The 25,162-nt window shown below is 41.0% G+C and overlaps 1 protein-coding gene across 2 annotated transcripts in view; it reads left to right on the top strand.

Annotated features, from left to right (window-relative positions):
- LOC117756771 (CUB and sushi domain-containing protein 1-like) overlaps window positions 1–25,162 on the top strand; it is a 380,356-nt gene that overhangs the window by 85,483 nt on the left and 269,711 nt on the right. For both annotated transcript variants that reach the window (XM_034577551.1, XM_034577542.1), the window contains exon 2: window positions 7,136–7,352. In XM_034577551.1, coding sequence (XP_034433442.1) covers window positions 7,136–7,352 — 217 coding nt within the window. The remainder of the gene's footprint in view (window positions 1–7,135; window positions 7,353–25,162) is intronic.

Raw genomic sequence — 25,162 nt, 5'->3', positions numbered from 1 at the left:
TCATTCTCAATCCATCTCACAGTACAGAGATGTAGATATCACCAAGGTAGAAAAATGAATTCAATCATTTCTGCCCAACAACTCAAACAACCACTGCATTGTTCTGTGAGGGATTGGGCCGGTGCACAGATCTACATAACGATCAGACAGATTGTTAAATTTTAGGGGCTGAGGAGCAGCAGAGAGGTGGGGCGCTCGAGTCCAACCTGACCACAAGGTCCCCGGCTCATAAATCAAACGCCGGCCTTCTCTTTCCACGGCGTGCTGGGCCACAAATCAAATGCATCTTTCTAAGTTACGCTGTGTAGAACTATTGACTGCAGTGATTCAACACCAGCTATGAAAAAGTGGAGAGGAAAGGAGAGACAGAGGAGAGGAGTCTGTTCTGCTTTTCTCCATCCTCGTTTTCTTTCTCTCTTCTCCACCTTTTCTCAAGTACCCCCCCCCCCCCCTCCAACCCCTTCTTTTTCATTATCTCTGTGTCAGACTCGTCGTGTTTCTTCCACATTGTGTTTGTCTCTCCATCTCCCCTCCTCCATCTCTTTCTCTCCTCAGCCCTATATGTCCAATCCTTGCTCTCTTCATTGCCGCGGTGTTATCGCCTCCCCTGTTTGCCTCCCCATGCATCTCTTCCTCCCTGCAGCTCCCTGTATCTGTTTCCCCAGCCCTCTGTCATCAGCCTCCACCTCCCTTACCTCGCTCTCCCTCTGTCCTGCTCTCTCATCCCTTTATCCTTCCCTATCTCTCCCCATCCCTCTTTTACCACAATTATCTCTATATTAGTATCCTCGCATCTCCCCCCCTAAGTGTCATTACGTCTCTCCCTCACTTTCTCACCGTTATTATCCCCGTGTCATATTGTCTCTGTCCTGGTGTGGTTATTTCTTTCTCTCTCTGTGTTTCTTATCCTGCTGGAGTGTTAGGTTGTTTTTATTCCACCCACTCACCTCCTATATTTATCACAGAAAGAACAAATACCGCAACCTCTCTCTCTGTCTGTCTTTCTCTGTATCGCCGTTCCTCGCGCTCTGTCAGCCCACTGTCAAACAGTTTAAGTAAATGGGACTGCAGTTAGATTGAAGTGTTTAGGCCATTTAGCTGGTGCTCAGCGGGGATAAGAGCAGGTCTTCGGAAATCATATGAACGTCCATCTAGTTAACTGTGCTAAAAAGACTGGGTTTTCCCGTGAAAGCAATTACTTTTAAGACTAAATTCCCCATTTTGAACTTTTTGCCTCCATCACGACTCTGAGTAGATGGCCAGTGCAACTTGTTTTACCATGTTTTTTTAATGTGAATGACTCTGTCGGCAAAAACTGTCGAGCTCGTTAACCAGTTAAGAGAAACTGTAACCCTTAAGTGAAGACTGGTACTCAGTAAAAAGTTTACTTATGCCGAGGTGAAAACTTTTATCAAACAATGATGTAAAGTCTTCCATGCCTTTTATCATATAAGAATAGATTAAAGAGCCTCTTTGTCAAATACAAGATTAATAAACTAGTCAGATGTAAATTATTGTAAATAAGATGTAAATTAGATGCAAATTAAAATGAGTCTAAACTGTAAATTTAATCTACAGTGAAGGTGACAGGCTAAACTGGTGGTAAGGACAGGACATTCACAGTCACAGGTCACCATGACAACCACAGGAATGGAGGAGAAACATGTATCATACGCCCTGTGACACACACACACACACACACACACACACACACACACACACAGACGAACACGAAGAGATACACAGGGAGAATCAAGGCCATTTCCAAAGTAAATCCCAAGCATTGTCAGCAAGGAGAAGGGGATGCTGTCTGAAGATAGCAGAGGTAGATGGGATTGATGGTGTGTTTGTGTGTATGAGTGTGTCCGTGTGTCCGTGTAAGGAAGAAAGAGAGACACGATCAAAGCCAGAAGCCGACCAAAATAAGGATAAAGTGAGAGGCAGGGGGGGAACTGCTCACAACTGTATTCTTACCCATATTTACATGTGCGTGTGTCTGTGTGTATCATAAAACGTTCTCTTCATTTTTCATCATTCTGGCTTTGAAAAACACAACAGATTGACTTTCTGAGGGGAGCCACCACTCTGCCTCTGTAATCAATCATCCTTCAACCTACAACTTAACAGCTTCACGTTCTGAACAGAATGAAAGGAGATGATTCAAACCGAAGCAAATTGCCGAAACCAAATATTTAACAAACTTAAGGAAAAAAAGAATAAATTGAGAGTACATCGTTGGCCTGTGAAGTTACACATAATACACCTCTCAAAATGTTTCACAAATCATGAGTGATGTATTCTTCAGTGCAGATAATACCGTCTCTGCAGACACACTTGCTCACGGGCACGGGCTGAAATTCTGTCATTCCATTATTTGTATTTGCCTCAACAGTCTCAGTGGAGCAGCCCAAGCCTGTTTGTTTGGGGGTTTGGGAACTGCTGTCAGTCCTGTGATGCCAAAGCACTTAGAGCAGTTTTATGAAGCGATGGCAAATGCAGTGCACAACACTGCCCCGACAACAGCTCATTACGAAATGTGTCGGCACAGTCACGAAATGGAAGAGGTTGCATATCGGCCACTTTAGGGTCAAAGGTTTAGCATGACATAAGCCTAAGACAGTGACATGAGTGACACATGGGGGGTTTGTTTACTGGGAAGTACCGTGAGCTCCCAGTCCCTATTATGAACTAGTTTGGATAAGAAACATCCCACAATAGAGAAACAAACCTCCAGTCTTGGAACGTTTTGTAGAGATGCAAACAGTGACAGTTGTGCACAATTTTGAAATAACAAAACATTGTAAAAACTACAACTTCCCTTTTTGAGGTCTCACATCGGTCTCACAACATTAATCCTTTATGTTTTTGTCTTGGAAGAGCTCGAGTGCCTCATTATTACCTTCACCAATGTTGTTGTTTGTTTGTCTCTTACCCAGACCAAATTTATTGAAACTTGGTGAAGGGTGGGTCCAAGCAAGAACCTTTAACTCTGGAGTGGATTCAATTACGGGGGGGCAGATCCAGGATTTTTGTTTTCCCCTTCCTTTGACATTGCTAGATAGGCACGTGCTGTCCACCAGCCTTCAAGTGTTGTGTTTTTTCTTTTTTTCCTGATTGCCATCCAAACCAGCTTTAACACAAGACCTTTGTCCAATTGTTCTGATCGAGACCTTGACCATGTTGCTTTTAAAGGTCCTTTGATAACTATGACAGCCTGAGGGCGTCACTGAGAGTGCACTGTTTTTGCGGTTCCCTGTTCCAATCAATAGTTTCATGTCACCTGGGGGCAGCAGAAACTATTAGTTGATAAAAACTTTTTTTAGCAATTTAACAACTTAAGTGAATATGTCTATTTCTGAATGAAGCAGATGGGGAAACACAGATTTATTTAAAGCCAAGCTTCTGTCCACCTGGGGAATATAAGACCTCTCTTTTACCTCAGCATTTTCTCTCCACCAACTTGTGTGGGAAATATCAGGCTGTTAAATCCACTACACTTGCCAGCGAGTCACTAACCCTGTCTGTCTGTCACTTGGTGCAATGGGTTTTAAAGCATTTTGCTGGAAACAGCTGCCTGCTGCAGCCAGACAGGACATAATGAGAGCCCTGACAGTGAATTAACATGTGGCTGGCCTCGAAACCAAAACACTGAGCTTCCTAGAATTAAGAGGAAGCACAGAGTCAGGCCGTAATTGTTAATAGATACTTCCCCACTGCACGTGACCCCCGGTCGCATCGCACACAGTCATTACCTCTATTGTTGCTATAAAAATATTTAGATCATGGCTGCTCTTAGCCGCAGTCGTTGCTGTAGAGGTATTTCACATCAACACATTTGTGACTGTCACGGAAGTGAAGTTGTGTGTTCCTTTTTCGAGTTTGAGTTTCCTGAGGTTTAAACCGTCAAACTCCCTGGGCCTGAGTTTTCCTAGACACGGTGTAGCCCTGCTCCTGAGTCAGTGAAGGGGAAACATGAAGATATACACAGGGCCATCTAACTAGAAAAGATGTGACACTGAAAATCACTGAAGCCCCTCTAGCTTGCAGTGTTGTGTCTGAAAATAGAGGCAGTCTGCTCAATATTTTAGCCCATTAAGCTAAAAAAAAGGAAAGAGAAAAACACTGTGAAATGGGGGGGGATTCTTGAAAAGTCATCCTGTAAATGTGATAGGGAGAAAACAGAGTCAGCACACACACACACACGCAACTACTCTCACGTTGGGATTTTCTGCGGTCAAGGCTAGGTGGGAATATCAAATCCCTTAACTCAGCAATCTGCTGAACATGTGTCAGCAAAGCAAAGTGGGTGCTGAGCGCAAGCAGTGGTAATTAGTCTCCTAAATGTTTGTGAGCGTGTTTGCTGCTTGTGTGTATCTATATGTGGAAAACTGTGCAATTATGCTGAGATGCTCTAAGTCGGTCTCTTTAGCTTGTGGTCAGCCCCCCCCCCACCACACACACACACACACACACACACACACACACACACACACACACACACACACACACACACACACGCACACACAGACTTCTCTTTCTAAACTTCTTATAAATTCCTCCCTTCCTCAATAAAGATATTTCTCCCTGACAGTGAAAATCAATTGCTTGTTACATCTGACGATAATGTTGTTTTTTACTGCAATCGAAAAATAAATTAAAGCGCTCTTGTAGCCCGATGCCGCCGACGGCAGCAGTTACTTTGTTTTAGTTTTTCTAAATTAATACATCGCCAATTTGCTTCTCTCTTTTTTCTCTACGATCTATCACAGCTTTATTCCTAAAAGACACATTCATCGTTTTTCTTTGTGTCTTTGACGTGTGAAGTTGAGATGTTGTGTATCAATGTTTATTACCCGAGCCATGTCACATGACAAAGTTAAGTGTGATACCCCGGATGTACTAGTTACAAGAAATCATGTAATTTTAAACTGGGAGTGACATCTGAATTTGTTATGGTTGAATATCCCCAAAAAATCGCAAACACGGACACACACATACAAACACACCCATACAACACACACACACCCGTTGAGGGACTGGATTATGACCTAGCCGATAGTTGTCTTTGGAGTGTACAACACATTTCGGTGCGTGCGTAAGAGAGAGTGTTCTCGGCGATATAAGGTTAATAAATCAAACGCCATCGCTATCTGAGAAACAATTACTGCTGGCTTTCATGTTTGCCACAAACACACAACACACACACACACACAATCACACGCTGTGCGCTACGTGCCTTGCATAGACCAGTGGCTGTAGGAGTAAACTGTATAAAGTGTTTCTCGAGGAGAGAGTAGCATAAGATGAAAGATGGAGGAGAGAAGTGAGGAGAGTTTCCGTGGAGTGAGTGTGGAGTTTGTAAATGAGGGATGAGGAGGGGAGGAGACTCGGCGACTCGAGGCACAGCACTGTGCCATAGTGGAGGATCCTTAAAGCCTGATTGCGTTTCATTTTCTTCTTCTCTTGGCTTCACTTTTTTTCCCACGTCATATTCCACTGTTGCCTTTGATGCAGCTGAACAAACTGTGAAGACTGAGAGTCGCATGCTGTTCTTGATCCATAAAAACCTTTTCATCATTATTTCTCCATCGCTTTTTTCCGCCATAATTGAACTTTTGTCAATTAATGCTTACATCCTTGTTTCCAATTCTCTCAGCTTTGTTTTGCATTGGCTCACATTGGCCTTCTTCACTCGCTCTTATTAGGTTTTGGTCTTTTTTTTTGTGCTCTCCTCTGGTTCTTGTTCTGTTTTTTTTTTTACTGCCTATTAACTGTCAGTTACGTGTGTAGCTTTCACCAGATTTGTTAGACATTAGCGCAGCTTTTGGCGGCTTTAACTGCTTAATTACTACTTTACTGTCCTTGTTTTCCGGCTATTCATAAATTCTTCAAAACCCGGTCAGCTCTCTTGCCTGTTCCTCTGTGTGTTTGTGCAACTCCTGTGAGGTATGCTCGTACGTGGTTATAAGTATTCAGCAGCGGCCGGCACTCGGCGGCGGGGAGATCGGATGCCAAGAGTACTGCTCAAATAGCACAGATAAAAGCAAAGGTGGTGCAGGAGCATATAAGCACTTACCCTTTGAAGCTCTCACAGGTTTTTAGCAGAGACATTTTTATGATACGACCATTTGATTTCTCTTACTTTAAAACAAGTGGGTTTTAATTTCATGATAATTACACTTTAACCACAGCGTTAGATTTTGCAGAAACACTTAACTTTAACAGTTTGTGTGCTACGCGTAATTATTCAATCTGTTGGACATTATGTGCAGAAATGTTGAAAATGCACTTTCTGACAAATATTTAAGAAAAACATTTTTTTTGCTGGTTGTTGGTGTGTGTGTGTGTGTGAGTTGACGTGAAAAGTATAGGCTCTGTGTGTATTCAGTGTGAAGGGAGGACAGTCTGGGGATTGTGTAAAGTCTCCTGTCTGCATGCTTTAATTATTGCGTGTTTTATGTCATGATGTTTTAATGAGTGAGCCATGCGATCACACGGTGCACACTGCTAAAACAACACCATACAATATTCTGTGCATGCGTGAATGCGGATGAATGTGTCATGGGAGGTTATTTGTGGTTGGAGATCAGTGCATCGCTGCCCTAACACTGTCGGATTAAAGGGTTAGAGCCGTGAAATCTAAATGTATACAGTATGTACTCACATTCAGGCACTTTGCATTAAAAGCTTTACATGACACGCGCCTCAGTGTCAGGGGAGGCGCCGAGCCATGTGTTGCATTATGGTGGAGTTCCTGCATGTACAGGGGCTTGTTACTCACTTGGCTTGGCACAGAGCGTGTATCTAAATCTCTATCTGCCCAGTGTTTTATTGAAATTACACAATTTACTGCATTATTTCCAAAGGTTTCAAAAAATGTATGAATCCCTTTCTGCACAGTGATATGAATCTACATGTGCACTCTGTTTTTAGTCCTCAGGTCTGTACAGAATTTGACAAACGTTACAAGGCTGCAGGCCGAACATGACAAATCTGTATCTGTGAAGTCCTTGAAATCTGTCATACACGAGCCAGACGTGATTTTACATCTGACCGCTGTTCTATGATGAAATGCAGGATGCAAATTTGAGTTAGTTGTATACTAATATGATATTGTTTCATCTCTCTCTTCCAGCTGAATCTTGTGGTGGCGTAGTCCAAGGCCTGAACGGCTCCATAGAGTCGCCTGGTTTCCCCCACGGCTATCCCAACTACGCCAACTGTACGTGGCTGGTAATAACAGGGGAGAGGAACCGGATCCAGCTGACCTTCGTCACGCTGGCACTGGAGGAAGACTTTGATATTGTATCAGTTTACGATGGACAACCATCGCCTGGCAACCTAAAAATGAGGTCAGATATCATTCTTTCATTTACAGTCAGATCGTCTTTCCTGCTCGTCTGCTGCTCTGATCTCTGTCTTCTCTCTCTCTCTCTCTCTCTCTCTCTCTCTCTCTCTCTCTCTCTCTTCAAGCCTCTCCGACTTTCACACTTTTCACAGCTCTACTCTCCTCCTGCCTATAAACAAAAACTTGACATTTGGACAACAGCACATTGACATCTGAGCTTTGAATACTTATTCCATTTGGATGGGAAATGACACAGTCAGTCGAAGAACAGTGTCGGCTTCAACATGAGTACAGTCTCTGTCAGATTGGATGAATAGTTAAAAAAAGGATGTATTCATGGTGCATAGTAGTTGGACAAAATAAACTGAGATTTAAAGCCGATGCTTTGACATTATAATGGTTATACCAGAATTTTTGATCCTCTACAAACTTAACAAAAACAAAAAAGGCATTTATTAGTTTTCTACACTTAAAGCATTGCCTGTGCTAATAACAGATTATCACAGTCATTTTCTTGGCAATACATAAATAAACCGTATATGACAGTTCAGAAAAAAAACTTCACATTGGCAAAGAAGCAAAGATATAAAAATAACTCATCCAAGATAACACCGTCTAAGGATTCAGGCAATTATAAACCAGTTTTACCATGCAATATTCTCCGGCTGTGTATGTGTGGAGAGCACAGTCCTGGATATTCATGCACAACACACAGTCTTTCTTTCTTTCTTTCTTTCTCTCTCTCTCTCTCTCTCTTTTTCTCCTGCTGTGGTTGGTCGACTCAATGACACAGATAAGATCTAAATATACGGCCTTGGACCTGAACATAAATGATGGCGCCTGTCTGTGTGTTTATTTATTCTTTGAGTCCAGACATGCACAAGTGTCGCCTGGATTTCTCATATGAGAATGTTAACATTAGAATGATTAACCACTCAGGTTGTATGAATGATGTTGGAGGATGTATTGTTCTAATTTAAACTGTACAATATTTAGTCTTATCTTCAACAGAAATTAGGTTTAATGTCTTTGCTTATCAAGTGCTGTTCAACACTGAAATTCAGGCTACAGGGACTTTGGCCTGTGAAGAATCACACGGGGCTTGTTCCCTTTCGCTTAGACACACACGTGCTGCAGAGCAGAAGGTGGGAAATACCGATCTCATAAAGTGCCACAACATATAGAATGAAAAGACTGTGAACATGTTACTGCTTTGTAGAACATAAAGACACATATGGAGCAATATCATAACAGGCCTTGCTTTCAATAATGCATGTAATATAAGTTGTGCATATCAAAATGAGGTCATTGGAAATCACACATGTTAAATCACACAAGGACAAACAGTAAAGAGAGAGTGCACACAGGCCTATGGATCAGATTCTAGTCATTATACAGAGGAAAAAACTATTCTTGCACATTTTAGATTTTTATGTGTTAGTTTAGCTGTAATGCTACGAAGGAGGAGAATTTACAGTTTTACAGAGTTTTTCCCCAAAGAGACGACAATAGAATAAGTCACATTAATGACATGAATTACTTGACAGCATTGGAGCGTTTAGGCTTCATGTTCACATGTTTATACAGGAGCATTTTAAGAAGCTTTTTAAAAGGACAAATAGCAATATTTTATCAAGGAAATCTATTTAATCAAAATTTGAAAAAGATATCTATTTCAATCTTTACATTTGTTGGAAAATGAATGTCACTGATGAGTTGGCAGGGTTCCTACTTGGTGAGTTGGTTCTGTTGTTGCGGAGAGAACATTGTCTACCGAGCTGGCAAACTGTGAACTGAAGCGTATTCATAGTCCCCTGCTTGTATGCAGGAGGTATGAGCTGGGAATGCACCAAGTCGGGTTTGAGGATGCTGGTGCGGTTAGGGATAACAGTGGGTTGTTGTTTCTTTATAGCAACATGAAGCTGTTTTATTTTGTTTTTTTCTAGCATACAAAAGAATAGTGTAGACGGCAGACTATATACTGAGAAGGTCTCTGTGGAGGTTTACATGAAGTATATCCCCATTACGACCCTCTCTGTTTATTGTTTGCTTCTTTGCAAGACCAAGACTGTAGTAAACCTTATTTACTACTAAAGCTAGTAGCTAAATTGATTTAATGGATAAATCACCTCATTTTGGCAGTAATAATAATGTATGTATATTTGAATTTGTGCATTTAATTTATCTTCACTTTGGAAAATTCATACAAATTGCCAAGTGCTTTAGACTGTATTTTTTTTCTCTGTGATTTACAGATTACTTTGACGTATGCAATGCTACTCACAAATGTTTTTGTGTAAAATGAAATCCCCAAACTCATCCCTAAATCACCTTCATTTGTAGTTCAGAGTGGTGCTTCTTAAATCGGGCATAATTTGATCTGGCTTTCAGGAGAGATTTAGTCACGCTGTTGTTTATGATCTCACCTGCATTATCCTGCCTGTTGCTTCAGATCCACAGCAAGCCGACGCAACTAAGAGGGTTTTGTTTGGGTTTATGTTAATGATTTGATTCACTGAACTGTGTTGTGATTATCTCACGAGATTGGCCAGCTCATAGGACTCCTTCAAAACACAGATTTGTTAGATCCATCACCATGTTAATTTCTAAAATTTCTTTGAAAAGGTCAAGTCTGGGTAATCAGCTTGAATATATTATGTTAACATATGAAAATACAGCTCAAATCCCCGAATAGATTAAAAACCATGACCGATCTTTGGAACATTTGTTTAAATTTTCCTTTTATCTGATCATCCCTCTGTTTGCTTCCATTCGTTCGTCATTTTTCTTATTTTTCCTCTTCTATCTTGAATATTTCAAAAAAACTCTATCTCTCTTGTGGTCAGTTTAAGATCAGACACGCAGTTCAACTACATGTCTGCAGTAAACACATGACGCTTCTCTCACAAATAGACTGGACTTTCTTGGATTTCTCAGTCGAGCTTTGAATCACTTTCTTGTGTTTGTCAGTTGCATCTGCTCATACATAAAACCTCATTGTATAACGCCTTCAGCAGAGGACAGCGCGACAGTGGCGACAGTAGCTTGTCAGGTACTGCACCGTGGCTCCCTACGTGCTGACCCTGTGTGTTCTTTGTATCAAAGCATGTTTCTGCTGAGAAAGTGGAGCCACCAGAGTGTGCTGTCTGCAGGCACTACACAAAGCCACATCACAGCTGCTCTAGAATTATCCGACAATGTCTAGAACTACAGCTACGGCGTGTGGCGGCAGGAAATTGAAGTGTACCGCTGACTCACCTGTGTCGTTCTCAGAGGGGCCAGATGTCCTGACAAATACATGCTGTTATTGGAACACGCCAAGAACCCAGCTCTGTGTTCATGTGAGACGTTTCGGGGATGCAGGAGTGCACAGGACTATTTTTTCGTGGATGTGAGAACAAGGATTAGTTGCTGATATATTAATGAACTTACAATTCATTCATTAATCAAAAACAAAAATGTTAATGTACCTGCAGTGGAAGGTGATGTAGCGAGATCTGACAGTCCCAGCCTCCTTCCAGGCTCTGTCCCTGGTGTTAATTGGCTCCGGAGTTATTTGGCACTCACATTACCCCACTGCGACCCAAACATACCGGGAGCAGTTCAAATTCTGTGTCACTTACAAGCCCTCAAACGTAAAGGATCACTAGGAGAATGGTGTATTAGCTGCTTACAGAGCTCCTGGCCTTAAGTGCAGTGAGCTCTTGCAGTGAACCCATTCCCAATGTCATTTGGATCAAGTGAGTAAGCTGGGAGGTGCGGGCTCATTCTCTCCTCAGCTCAGCTCCTGTGTTGATGCTAGCACTTCTCTGAATGGTGTGGACATTACTGAGGACAGGCAGCATAGTGCTGAATTGAGATCACTGGCCAGCATTCTTCTGTGCCCTTGGGGTTTCCCTGGTGTGTGTCACTGCTGGCAAAGCCACGGCCTGTCTTGCAAAGCTTCCTCCAGCTGCAGCTGAGCGTCAGTAGCTGCTGAATCACACCCACCATCCCATCTTATTGGAGCCTAACTTTTGTTTTTCCATAAAACATTTCACCCTGTCCACATAAGAGCCGACTCTGGTTATCCTGCTGCTGCCTGTTCTTGGTCTGAGCTCCATCGGAGCAGTGGTCAGCTGGTTGACCTAAAACCCTCTCCTCCTCTCAGCTTGTGGCTAAAGGAGAGTATAAGACTTGCTGATATGAACCCATCCGACTGCCCACATGGTCAGTGGGATGAAGCCAAGAGGAGCTCACTGCCTTCTCTTTGTTCACAAAGAGGAGCTCTGAGGAGGAAGGATATATCTTTCTTTCGCAGCCACCCCTCCAACTGCCCTCGGACCTTGTGTGTGCGCGGAACGCTGCAATCTAATAAATAGAAGAAAGGCTGATCCGGCATCTGTGGCCTCTTCTTACCAGCCCCAGCTGTGCGTCAGCAGTGGTAGCTCTACGCCGTCCCACTCACTCTGATGAATGATGTCAACAGTGTGAAAATATTTATTTCCCTGACTGCAAAGCTTCTCTCATACTGAAATCAGTGTTAGCAGTCAGCGAGGTACAGACGTGGGTTTACAGACAGTTTTGCCAAAATTCTAACTTTGCTTGTTTTTGAAACATACTGCAGATAAAAATGGGCTCTGTTAGATACTGTTTTACTTTTTAAGATATGTCTAACAATTCCTCTTTAAAATGTCTTAAAATGATGAGACCTGTGATATATATTTTGTAGACTTCTGTACATTATCCAAAGTGTTTCCAACAAAGTTCGAACCCAGAGAAATCCACATGTTTATTTAAGGTGACAGGACATTTCCCTTAATTGACTTTATATGGCGACATATTCGCTGAACCCACGGCACCCTGCTTTAAAGGTTCAGTGTGTACGTTTTAGGTAAAAGGGATCTATTGGCAATCCTAATATAATTTAGGTGTGTAATCACCTAAATTGTACGAATTGTTTTTTTCTTTACCCTAGAATGGGCCCTTTACATTCAAACACTATATATTTACCTCTGGAGCGGGTCCTTTCTACGGAGGCCGCCATGTTTTTTACAGTCGTCCAAACCTGACAAACCACCTTTTGAGTTTTTATGACAACTAAAGGCTGCCCCAGGATCTCTTTTATGTTTGGATGGGGAGGTTGAGGGGAGGGGGATTCAGCTGCAATGTGCAACTCCACCACTAGATGTCACTAAATTCTACACACTGTACCTTTAACTTCCTGTGCAAACAACGTATGACGAAGGAAAATCACACTGCTAGCCAGTTAGACAGTCGGCAGGTTTTTTTTGTATTGACATATTGTTAGTGTTTGACCTGCTCCCCCTTAGAATCTGTTGCATTTATCTACATTTCCAGCCCACTTCTGTTGTACATCACTAAGGAGGGTATAGCTTTTCACAGCCATCACTCATGCCTGCAGGGGTGAGTGAGTGATTCTCAGAAGATGGGCTTTATCGCTGAGTATTTCTTTAATGTTCTTCCGTTTGTCTCTATAATGATTGTCAGGTGTCCTTGAAGCATAACGTTTATTGCAGTTGAATCGCTGCAGTGGGTGTCTCTGATAAGAGTTTAGCTTGTGCAAAGCGTCTCGGGATCACGTTCTTTCTGAGCATTTGCCGCATCCATGTGCCAGCCAGGTGTGAATGTGTTTTTGGGGGATGTGGGGATCAGGAGGAGTGTTGGATCCTGGTGCAAAACTATTTTATTCAAGAAGATCTATTGTTTGATTTCAGAGGTCAAAAATCAGTTTTTTTGGGCTGAGATTGCTGTGGGGGGAGTCATTGGCAGTAGATGACATATCTGCACTGGAGCGCCCTGGTCATGCTGTTAGTGGGTGTGTTAGAAGACAGGGCAGATGAAGAGAAGTGGGGCTTCCATGTCTTGTAAGACATCACTGGAACTATAGAGGCATGCAGATCCAGAATGATGATGAATTTCACTGAGAGCACATGTGGTGCCACAGATGTGAGTCTGTCCTGTCAAGAAGAATGACAGCATCAGTCGTTTCAACCGGTGTCTCAAAATGACAAACATAATGTTAAAGCCATGAACCCCTCTAGTGGACATGACAAAATTAGAGATATGGTAATACAACGAAATATATTCACATTATAGAGGGCGACGCTGTGGGTGGATGGATGTGTTAGTAAAACATCAGACTTTAATACAAGAGAGCACTGTTCATTTTCTGTCTGCAGCTGACTGTTTTGAAGAGGATCGTTCTCTTACCTTTACAACAAGTTTATTATTATAATCATGATATTCCAGTTCCCCTGGTGTTAGCAGGAGAGCAATTTTAATGTCAAATCATAATAAAAGATTCACTTTTTCCAACAGTGTCGAGTGTCAGACCCTGAAAATGCTTCCATGTAATTCTAGAGCAGGGGTGTTCAATTCAAATCAGAGAAAAATTCCTCAAGTGAAGGTTCAGCACATCACAATGTCTAACTGGCATCAAGATTCAATGTAATTTATATATTGGGGGGGGGGGGGGATATAAAATAAGTGTTCATTAATTGCAATCGAGGTATAAGTTTGAGCCCAGTCCTAATATATATATAGAAATAGACATATCAATTTCTGTATGTAGTCCACAGCTGACAAATCAAAGGAAGTATAATGCAATAATATGAATTGTTAGTTTTCACTTTGAACTGGTGGGATTATAAATAAATACTATAATAAAAACTAAATGCCGCTTTTCTCATGTCAAGTAAAAGATGAAATACACGACTGAAAGTATTTTTTTTAAATGCAATAGGCTTAATTTGGGAAAAATGTATTCATTTCAACACATCTTAAAAACTGAACAGCTTTAACAGCCGCTTTAATCTTCCTTTCTTTTATTCTTTTTTTTTTTTTTGCTCCTACTTTTTTGTTCATTCAGAAAAGTGAGCTCTAGCTTGTCCTGCCAGGATTTAAAATCCGGGCTGGGGCAGTGTAGTGTTTCACATTGCTGCTTTTAACAGTTGCCACGGCCTCAGAACATATGATACTGTTTTTGAACTGCCCTTTGGACAAATTAACATGTAAGTCTAGTGCGCTGGGTAAAATAGAAACCCTCTCTCAAAATGTAACAATTCTCATTGATTTATTGTTTGTAGGAATGGGCCCGGATTGGACGGCTTCTTGCTCCCATTTGATTCTAACTCCAGCTTTGGTCAGTCTTCCTATACAGTTAGATAAATGAAAAAAAAGGATGTTCTATTTGAAGGTTGCTGCTGGATTTCGTTCTACTTTAATTGAGTTTCTCGGAACCAGACAGCAAACTATTACGGAGTCAGGTCATGGGCCACGGCAAAGGCGAGCCATTGACATTCTTATGGTTCGTGTCATCTCCCCTCAGGATCTTGTGTCAGCAGCTCACTGTATCTCCACTGCGGCTGCTGCACATGACGCGTTTGCAGAAGTGGTTTGTCAGGCTGCACTTGGACCAGCAATTTCACAACTGAAGTTATACCTTTTTGATCCCTGTAGGGAGATATTTTTTTTTTTTCTCAGTGACCCACACACCAGCAAACTGATGAGTTCTTCAGGAGATCTCAAAATTCTTGCCATCGCATTTACTGAAAAAACATTTCCATCCTCCTCAAGCCTTTGTCCTCTTTTCAAAGGACATTGCTCTATCTATCTCCGTGAATATCTACTATCACGGTCATAGCAATGTTCTTGCCGAACTCGCTTTTGTTTTTTCAATGCCACTGTGTTGTTTGCAAACTTTTTCTTCAAATCTGACTCATAAGGGTTTTAAAATCTAGATGCAGAGTTTGCTGTGCATGTTTGATGTTTTGTTAAGCTGTAACAGCTAATCTTATCTTATTTATGACACTTTAACAACTACAGAATGACTCCTACCAGGGCCAAGATGTCATTAAAGGACATAGTTCATTTATTTTTGTTTGAAGCATGTGTCATTCCTCCTCTTCATTCTCTCCACAGAAAAACTAGCACATCCGCCACCCAGGCCTCCTCATCATAATGCAATGTACAACCATCACACTGCTTCCTGAATGAACAATATCAATAAACATTTATTCCTGACGTAGAACAGCCGACATATGGAGAGGAGATTGCGATACAACTTAATGGCTGCAAACATCAACTAGAATGGCACCTAACATGCACAAGCTCAATGGCCCTCAGAAGAGAAACTGCTTTGCGTGTTGCTGGTTAGAGCAAAGATTTGTGGCGAAAAAACATGTTGAAACTATTCCCAAAATGTTAAAAATAAATATAAACTGCCACTTGTTCTTAATGAGCTTATTTCCATCACAACTGTCAGGGCTCTTATTGTTGTGGCCAGAGATATGGATTTATTGTGCACTGTTAACAGACTGCTTCATAACTCAACAGTTAGCACAACAGCGTTTCCCCTCTATCCACCCGACAGAGCGGCTAAAATGCGACTGCCGCTGATGATATCTCTATATAGCAGAGAAGAAGAGAGGTGAGGCCATGTTATTTAATTTTTTTGTGCTGCAGACACCCCATATCCAGGTCGCTGCACACACTTGTGAGTAAAGCACATAACTAAGAAAGCCCATGCTAACCTAACAATGACAACAACATGCAGCGGTATGTCAGCGCTGAGTCAAGCAATGGTTTTTAAGATTTCCATTCACCAGGGTTGATGGGATGAGCGGCGCTGGCTGGGCCATTTATCTACCAATAAAATTCTTTGTACATTAATTCATGTGTGATGTGTGCTGCGAATGGCTGTTTGAATAGCATTTCCAATTGGAATCTCCCACAGTGCATTTTCTGCTCTCCTCACGGCGAAGATAATCACTGTGTTTAGACCATGAGACGAGAACAAAACTCCTCTGAAATGCATACTAATGAAATTATTTTAGGAGGGTTCGCAGCTACAGGACACGTCTGTCCTCGCCTGCTGCTCGACTCTACTTCCACCGGAGCCAGCGGCAACATTTGTCACAGACCAGCACACGTTCAGCTGGAAGGAATTCCTGGAAAGTTTTGGGTTAGTCAGTAGTACCAGAGGTTGTTGGTTAATATTGTGGGAGCAAATCTTACTCACCAAGACACCTGCAGCTACAGGATATCCTCACACTGCACCCAAATGTACTGAAACATCTCTGCTTACATCTTTGATATCATCGCACAGAATTTTGTCCGTGGTCACAATATACATGATAGTTATTTACATATGTTTATGGACAACGCACGTTATTTGCTCACATTGCACTAGGAAAGCCAACCTTAATGTTGCCCTTACAGATAGAACCAGAAAGGCCCAAAAGTCCCCTTAAATTAAATCAAACTGCACACACAGGTACGTCCCCTAAATGTGCAGCCAACAATATTTAATGGGTTCTTTCGGTTTTGTGGTAATCCGCTCTGTAGTGTTTGCATGATCTCGCTTAAAAATAAAACAAAACTTGGTAGAGGTGAATTTAAGCTGTTTGTAGTGGTATTAACTACAATCTAATTAGTCAATGAAAGGCCCCCTCTTGATAAGGAGCAGTGGGAGAGAGCTGAGCTGGGTACAAGGGCGGAGCAGGCCGAAGAAAGCACCGAGCTCCGCTGTGAGTTTGTATGCACACGACGGAGCGATGAGGAGGAGGCAGAGAAAGGTTATCAGTGAGGTGTTGTGTCTTTGTTGTATTGAGATGGAGACAGAGCTAAATCAAGAGAGCAATACAGAGTGAAAATGGAGACAAGGAGAGAGAATGACAAAGCAAAAGGGCAAGGTCCGGGCTGTGCTGTGCTGTGTTTTGCTGTGTGTGTGTATGTGTGTGAGAGAGAGAGAGAGATAAGAGAAAGAGGTCAGCTTATTCAGTTAGGCAGTTCTTTTTTTTACAATGCAAAAAAGTGTACACATACATATAGACACACACATGCTTAAGTCTCCTCTTTGAATTGTGCATTTTGGTCAATCGTACACACACACACACACACACACACACACACACACACACTACCAGGAATCTTTGCTTCACTGGTTAATAACTAACTTCCTGGTTCATCTATTGTGCTGTCAAACATATTTCTTTTTTTTCTTTCTTTGTGAGATCTTACTTTGAAAGTCAGAAATTTAAACAGATTTTTACAAAGATTTAAAGATTATGAAGGCAAAAATAATAATAATAAGGCATTATCTAAGAATAAAGAATAGAAAAACTAAAATATCAGTGGGAAAAAAAACTAATGAAATAAGTAATGTAATAAAACATCCAGGGAATCATGTACCAACCAAATATGGCAACAACAGACCCTTTATAAGTGATATTTTATTTTATTTGTGCTGCATAAACTGAGGACTTATATAAAAAAAACTAAATGTTATTGGAAGCTTGTATAAAAACAGAGTAACACAGATACACAAAGCTTATATTGTCAGAGATACAGCTGCTCATTGAGATCATTAAATTCATTTTATAGTAGTGAAGTAAGAAGAGAAAAAAATAAAAATAAAGGAGTGTCCAAATAACAAAGAAACCCAGAGGAGCTTGGATACTGAACTCGATTCGACGCAATGAAATATCTAATAGATTATTTGTTAAAGTCTCATCGCAAAGTACATTTAAAAGCAACATCTTGTGAACACACACACACACACACACACACACACACACACACACACACACACACACACACACACACACAAAGATTAGACAACCCGAGTGACTGCACAGTAAAAAAAACACTTTTCTGAGAAAAATAGGCCAACACTAGATAACCAGGCAATGGAACTAATCCAGGACTATCGCTGGGGAAGGAAGGAGAGAAGTGAAGAGAGAAAGAGAGAGTGGGGGAGGGATGAAGGTACGACTGCTGGGGAAGAAGAGACAGAAGCATAAAGAGAAAGGGACACAGGACCAGAGAGAGACTCAACACACACACACACACACACACACACACACACACACACACACACACACACACACACACACACACACACACACACACAAACATACTATACACACACACACACAGGAAAGATGCTAAAGCCAGTAGAACTAAGTCCCTCTGCGGTTGGTAGTTCTGTCTGCCTGCGTCTCATTGTATTCCTGATAATTCTCTAAGATGCTTCGACTTGTCACAGGCACATCAGAAAGTTAGGAGTAGTTTTCACATTGTGATAAGAGTTGAATGGAAACTTAGAGAACATGTGTGGTTGCCGCCCAATACGCATTTTGATATGTTGTTTATCCTGTTGTTTATCCATTTGTTGAACTTTCCGCTCGACTTAACACTGAGGTGTCCGCGTGGCAACAAAAGCTTAATGTGTGACTGTATTCATCTATGTGGACTCAAACGAAGACTCCAATGAGAAATTTGGTTTTAATTAGCAAACACTCTCCCTCCAATGGGTTTGAGAAGTGGCTGTAAAAAGTCTGTAGCTCGCTCCTTTTCGGAGGATGGCAGCTGTGATCAGCGTGGAGTCACAGCAATGACAATAAATTCCGACTCGTTTTGCAGTGAAAAAAATCCACAGAAACTTCCCAAACTACTCCCATGGCGTAATCCACTTCTCTGTTTTGGTCCCAATGCTCAGGGTGATCCAGACATTTAGTTTTATTCCCCAAACAATGCCTAAACCTGGCTGTAAATACGGCTTCTTTTCCCCCGTTGTAAGAGCTGTTCATGTTTGTCACCAGCTATGTACAGCTTTATATAAAATCATCATTATGATTGAATTCTCTCAATTATGTAGTGATCAATTAATTAATTATACAACTATAAACTATAAACTAAACAAGTGACAGTGATTTTTTTTTTAAGGGGTTCAGTCCACCACTCCATCAAGGGATCCGATTCAATCAAGCTGCACCATATTTCACACACTCATAGAAATCAGTCCTCTTAATATCCCTGATTTTATTATTAAGATAAATGAATTATTCTCTGAGAGATTTGGCAAATGTTGAAAAAAGCCTCGCAAAGTTTAAGACAATGTAAAAAGAAATCCTGGCTTTGCCCCCTGATCCGGATCCATACCCGTACCACGTCCTTCCACCAGGTATCATTGAAATCTGTCCTGCCTCTCCAGTTTTTGCATAATCCTGCTGACAAAACAAAAACAAAACCTCCTTGGCGGAGAGAGAAAATACATAAGTCCTACAATAGTTAATATGCTAATGACAATCTAACAACAATTTATCACTTTTTAAAGTTGCCTGCTTTGTTACTGTCCAAAACCCAAATATATAAAATGTACAGTGGTGTGAAGAAACAGAGAAAAGCATCAAATCCAAGAGCTGAAAACAACAAAGATCATTTCCTTGCTTTTTTCTGTACTTAGAACTTCAAGAGGTTCATTTATCACCAGATTTTCTGTCAATGAATTGCCGCTCACATTCTAATCAATGATGAATTGTTTCAGGGTTGTAGTTTTATTCACATTGGGTGTTTTAAAGTTGTACCAGTAGAGTAGTCAGAAGTATTTTGTCAGCAGGAAATTGAACGTGTGTTGTTGTGAGGACTGAAAATGACCAGGAAGGAGCCGCGGTGGCTGGAGCAGGCTGTGGACTGATGCTGAGTTCAGCTGTTGAGCTCGACTGTAGGACTGATGAGAACATTTAGATCCACAGGCCTCCTGCCTCACCAAACACCTGTTACTGCTGAGACTCAGCAGGGGGGTGAGGGGATGTGGGAAGAGAGATGAAGCAATAGAAGGAGAGAGTTACAGGTAGACACTGAGAGATAGTAACAGAGACGCCATGAGAGAGAGGGAGGGAGGGAGAGCGAGAGAGGGAGAACATAGAGGGGAAAACTGATGGCCAGCGGACAGATTTCAAGCTGAGCTTTGCTTAGGTTGTCTCTACGTATTGTGCTTTTTGATCTCACACACACACACACACACACACACACACACACACACACACACACACACACACACACACACACACACACACACACACACACACACACACACACAGCCTTGTCTCTAAACTTCAGAGGACATTACATTGACTTAAACTAATTTCCTGGAGACCTTAACCATAACTACTTACTTAACCCTAAGCCTGACCTCGTCCTAACAATAAAACATGACTTCACTTTAATATGTAATGCTTTATGACATATGCACTCGTCCCCAAAGTGTGAATGCAAACTCATTTAGGTCCCCACAACATGAGTAATGACTGCAACACAGACACACACACACTGTCTGTAATATTGCTGTTAAAATGAATTCCACTCACATTTACTCAGACATCTGCAGTAAAAGTTTAATTTACCGTGAATCCCGATTAAGTCTTGTCACAGAAGTTCAACTTCAGTGAAACATCTGAGTTTCAACTTTAGTTCGTGTACACAGTGATAAAGCATTGAAGCAACGTACTAAAAAAACAGTGTGAGAAAATACAGTGACAGCAGGAAGACGATTTAAAAAAACAAATTTCCCCAAAAAGATCTTATCTCAAACAAAAGGGACAAAACAAGCTAAAATCAACACAACAATTCAAAACACAGCCCGACTGGATAGAGCAATCTCAATGACACGTGTACTCATGAATAGTTCACCACAAGCTCCGGCCACCCAACGTGATCGCAGCATGCCCTCACTCTGCCACAGATGTGAGAATGCACTATTTTAACCACAGTCTTATGACTGTAGGTATTTTGAATAAGTGGCATCTGTCTGTCACAGCGATAACTTGGGCGGTTTTAATCCAACAATCCATTTTTGTTGGGGGTGGAGCCTAATGTAAATGGTAAATTGAATGGAACCTTTTTGAATTTGACCAAACTTCATACACAACCTGGGGTACGGAGATTGATATTTCTATTATAACCAAGCGAGATCATTCAAAAAACATGGCCGGCTCCCACGAAGACCTTTTTGCAAAGTGTGGGGTTTAGAAACTCTTAGAAATAAAAAGGATTTGCCCTGTCATCATAAATCTGGGGAGATATCCTCTGGCCATGGTCGGGAAAAGGCCAACTGAACCATCTTCAGCCCAACCATATGGGGGCACTTTAAATTTCAAATCGATTTAAATGTGTACTTCCAAACCCAGAGGTCACAATTCTTCAAATTTAGGAACGCCTGCTCTGGAGGAAAATGGAAAACAAAAGCTGGTCCAAGCTCCCTAGCTTTAGCCAATGTGAACACCTGCCTTTAGTAAAACCTCTTAAATGCCACTTTTGATCCAGACGGTGACGTCCACAGGTGGTTTGAACCGGAGCACATCGGAAAGTCTGATTGAAGGCTTATAGTTTAAGGTTTTCCAACTTTTAGGATGTGCAGATCCCTTGAAAGAGTTGACATTTTGTTTTAATGGTTACAGACTTCACACAAAACACACAACACAGGTCGTGGCTGCACCAGTGACCACACCCAGCAGTGATGTCACCCTGTACTGACACTCCTTCGAGTACACCTGTACAACATTTACCACCGGATGGCAGCAAAAAGAAGATTATTGGTGTCTGATAAATTGCTCTTCAAACTGGATTTTTTTTTGTCCACACACACACACACACACACACACACACACACACACACACACACACACACACACACATGCACAGATGTTTCAGTGTTTTCTGCAAGAAGACACCAAATCAAGATAAACAAGGTACTACAGTGAATAGTTCTAGTTGCTGAGCACCCAGAGGGACAGTATTTAATCTCTAAAAATGAACAGAAACACAAAACACCAGGCTTCATAGCAAAACATCCGTGGACCCTCGGAGTTTCAGGTGGGCTTTTTACATTAGTTTGTCTGTTATTGCTGTGTTTTTAATTGCCTGAATATTGCTGCTGTTGATAGTTACAGGTTATGCACAAGTGACTGACAGCTGATGTGTTACTAAAGGAACAACAGTACAATGCCTCTTCGCACACAAATGCCCCAGTGCAATTGAGAAAGGGGAAAAAGGGAGAGGGAAACATCATTGTGGTGCACCTCACTTTTTGATATTCATAATTGTGCCGTACCTTTTCCCCTGGATATTTGAATTATTTATTTCTCCCTGTTTTTAATATAAATGAACATTTAAACCACAAATAACGAGCCCTACTCCTTCATTACACTCATTCACTCACTTCATGACTTTCTTTCACTGAGGATTTACCTCAATATTAATGATATTTATCAATAATGCATGTTTCAATGCTGCTCTTTGTTTCCTTGGATGTAATTTCTTTGACAGTCATGCTTTAAATGTGCTGTCATCCCTTTAAATTTTAATGTCACAGCTGTTGTCAAAGTTGTGTAAATCTGTAAAGTTTTAAACTCTTGTTTAGAATTGGACATGAACACGTTGACCTTGCATTTCTGCTTTGCTCTTTTCACAATTCTTGTTATGTGCAAGACACCGAGGCCTTGTCTCCACTCTGCAGGTATTTTTTAACAGATATTTTCCCCTCAAAACAACATAAAAGAAATCTCTGTCTACGCAACCTTCATTTTTCAAAAGATCTTTATTTAGAAAAGAACTTAAAAACAACTAAATGCTCATACAAGCATGCCGGGCCACTAGGTGGCGATCCAGTATATATCCACAATCTATAAAATTAATTATTGTCAGTAATGGTAGAGTGTCTGAGTAGTAATATTCATTTATAACTATAACTAATGTTAAGTAGATCATCCTCATGGTTTTCATGTGGCTGCTGTTGCCCCTGCAGTCTGAAATACCTCAACTGAAGTAAACCTAAAACAATGACTTTCCTACAGCGATAAATAAATAATCATATTACATGTAGTTATTTCCACCAGGAGGCATTTGCTGAAATATCACCTAAATATACATTGTGATACTCAGAATTTACAAGGCAACAGTCAGATGTATTGTAACAGCCATTTTCTAACTCTTTCTTATTTAGCTCTCTCCCTGAGGCATAGCAGTTGATTTATACTTTGCATTTCAAAACATCATACATCATAAGATGTAATGTGCGCAGGCATTTAGACACAAGGCCTCGGGCCCTCCTTTCCACTCTGGTTGACTGACTGACTGACTAACCGGCTGGCTGAATGGCTGGCTGAATGGCTGGCTGTCATTTTTTCCTTTTTTAAACATCTGAGCTGGCGCATTTCCAGAAAATCTCCCGTTGTTTTTACCCCCTTTGGGTGTTTGCTCAGCGGTAATATGGAATCTACACTTCCTGAAAATACAGATAAAAAAATGTTTGTTTGTTTCAGACACATCAAGGTAGAAAGGCTGGCTCGTAAAAAGCCAGAGTTTGAAATGCCTCCAAAAGAATCTTTTTTTTTTTTTTTTCTACAGATACATCAAAGTACAGAGAGGAAAGTGCTTTGATATCAGAGGCAAAAACCAAATGATGCTCCCCTCTTTTCTAGCTTTTCATTTTATTAAAACATCAGGAAATAACAGTTCTTTTTAATGCTTCACACTTTGAAAACTTTTAGTTTAATGGCTGACCAAAAGTATGACTTTACTAAAAATACAGCATATTTTCTTTGCATTCTACAATTATAACAAAATGTAGGCTAAAGAAACTTCCTTTCCCCATATAGCTTTTATAGCTTTCTTTAGATTCTAGTTCTTTCGTCTTTTATTCATTAAAAGCTTTCCAGGCCAGGTGTTGTGGATTTTTCCTCATATATCATTTTGTACAGAGAAAGAAGCACTGGTTTTATTTATATGTTGCTGACTGACAGGAAAAACACGATGGGATGGAACAGTGTTTCCTTCAATCCATCTCTCAGATTTATTTCCATTGTTCTGCTTGCTAAGACTCTCCTGTTAACCTCACCTCGGACTTTCCGTCTCTGTCGTTTTTACTCATGCACTATTTCAACCAACTGTCGATGCCCCCTCATCTTTTTTTTTGAGTCTCTTCACTCTTTTATTTGCTGAGTTTTTCTCTCCGTTCCTCCATCGTTTTCTGCTTCCCACAGTGATTCTGTGCTAGCTGCTTTGTCCCTGATCGGAAACTTGTTCTTGTTTCACACACACACACACACACACACACACACACACACACACACACCCACACAACACGCAGACCAACAACACAGAGCACTTTGAGATGAGAACTCAAATAACAGAAATGATTGGGGACGATTCTGAAAATAATTAAGTGTATAAGCTCCCACTGTGAACTCACTGTGGAAGGAAGGAAACAAACTACTTTTCTGTTGTAAAATGGTGTGCAGGCTCTCAAGCCAACTTTTGCTATATTAAATTGTAAACATGAGCAGGAGGTCACACGTAGGAGTGATGAATCGGTTACTGGTTGAAATCTTAGACTATGGAACCGGAGTCTTATCGAGGTTCTGTTGACACACACACACACTCAATCAGTTCAATCAATACAACTGAAAAATCACTATAAACAATGTAAAAAATATATTTTTTTGATTGGCTCTAATGCATAATATACACTGTAGTGATAATTTGATCTTTAAGCACTTACAAGATTTATATAAATGTAAATAAATATCACCTTAATGACCCAAACAGCAAATATTCTATTCCCTCACCTGTTGTGGTCTTGCAGATTTACGCCTATGATATTGTTTTACATACCTCAACACAGAATATGTGATCAGACGAAGTTTGATTCTGTACTGTTCTCTTACATTAAGGTTCAGATCTTATTATTATTCAGATATTGTCATAATAATAAATGTTTGGGGACCGTGGAGAACAGTATGGTGGGAGTATTTAAATGTCAAATTTGCTTATGTGGGCTGCAGGATTGTGGAGAGTGGGATGTTTTCTGTGGTTGTTACTGTTGTGTGTGAGTGTATGCGTGGTGTTGAAGTCTTTCACACTGTGTGAATTACAGAAGGTTATGATGAGCCCTGCTCAACCTTTGTTTTCAAGTCCTATATGTGCACAATTTAACCAAGGGCGTCCAGATAGAGTCCACAGATCACACGT

Source organism: Hippoglossus hippoglossus, chromosome 3 (genome assembly GCF_009819705.1).
Source record: "Hippoglossus hippoglossus isolate fHipHip1 chromosome 3, fHipHip1.pri, whole genome shotgun sequence".
Taxonomy (NCBI): Eukaryota; Metazoa; Chordata; class Actinopteri; order Pleuronectiformes; family Pleuronectidae; genus Hippoglossus; species Hippoglossus hippoglossus.
The sequence above is the reverse complement of the archived record's forward strand: the minus strand, read 5'-3'. Positions and strand labels throughout refer to the sequence as shown.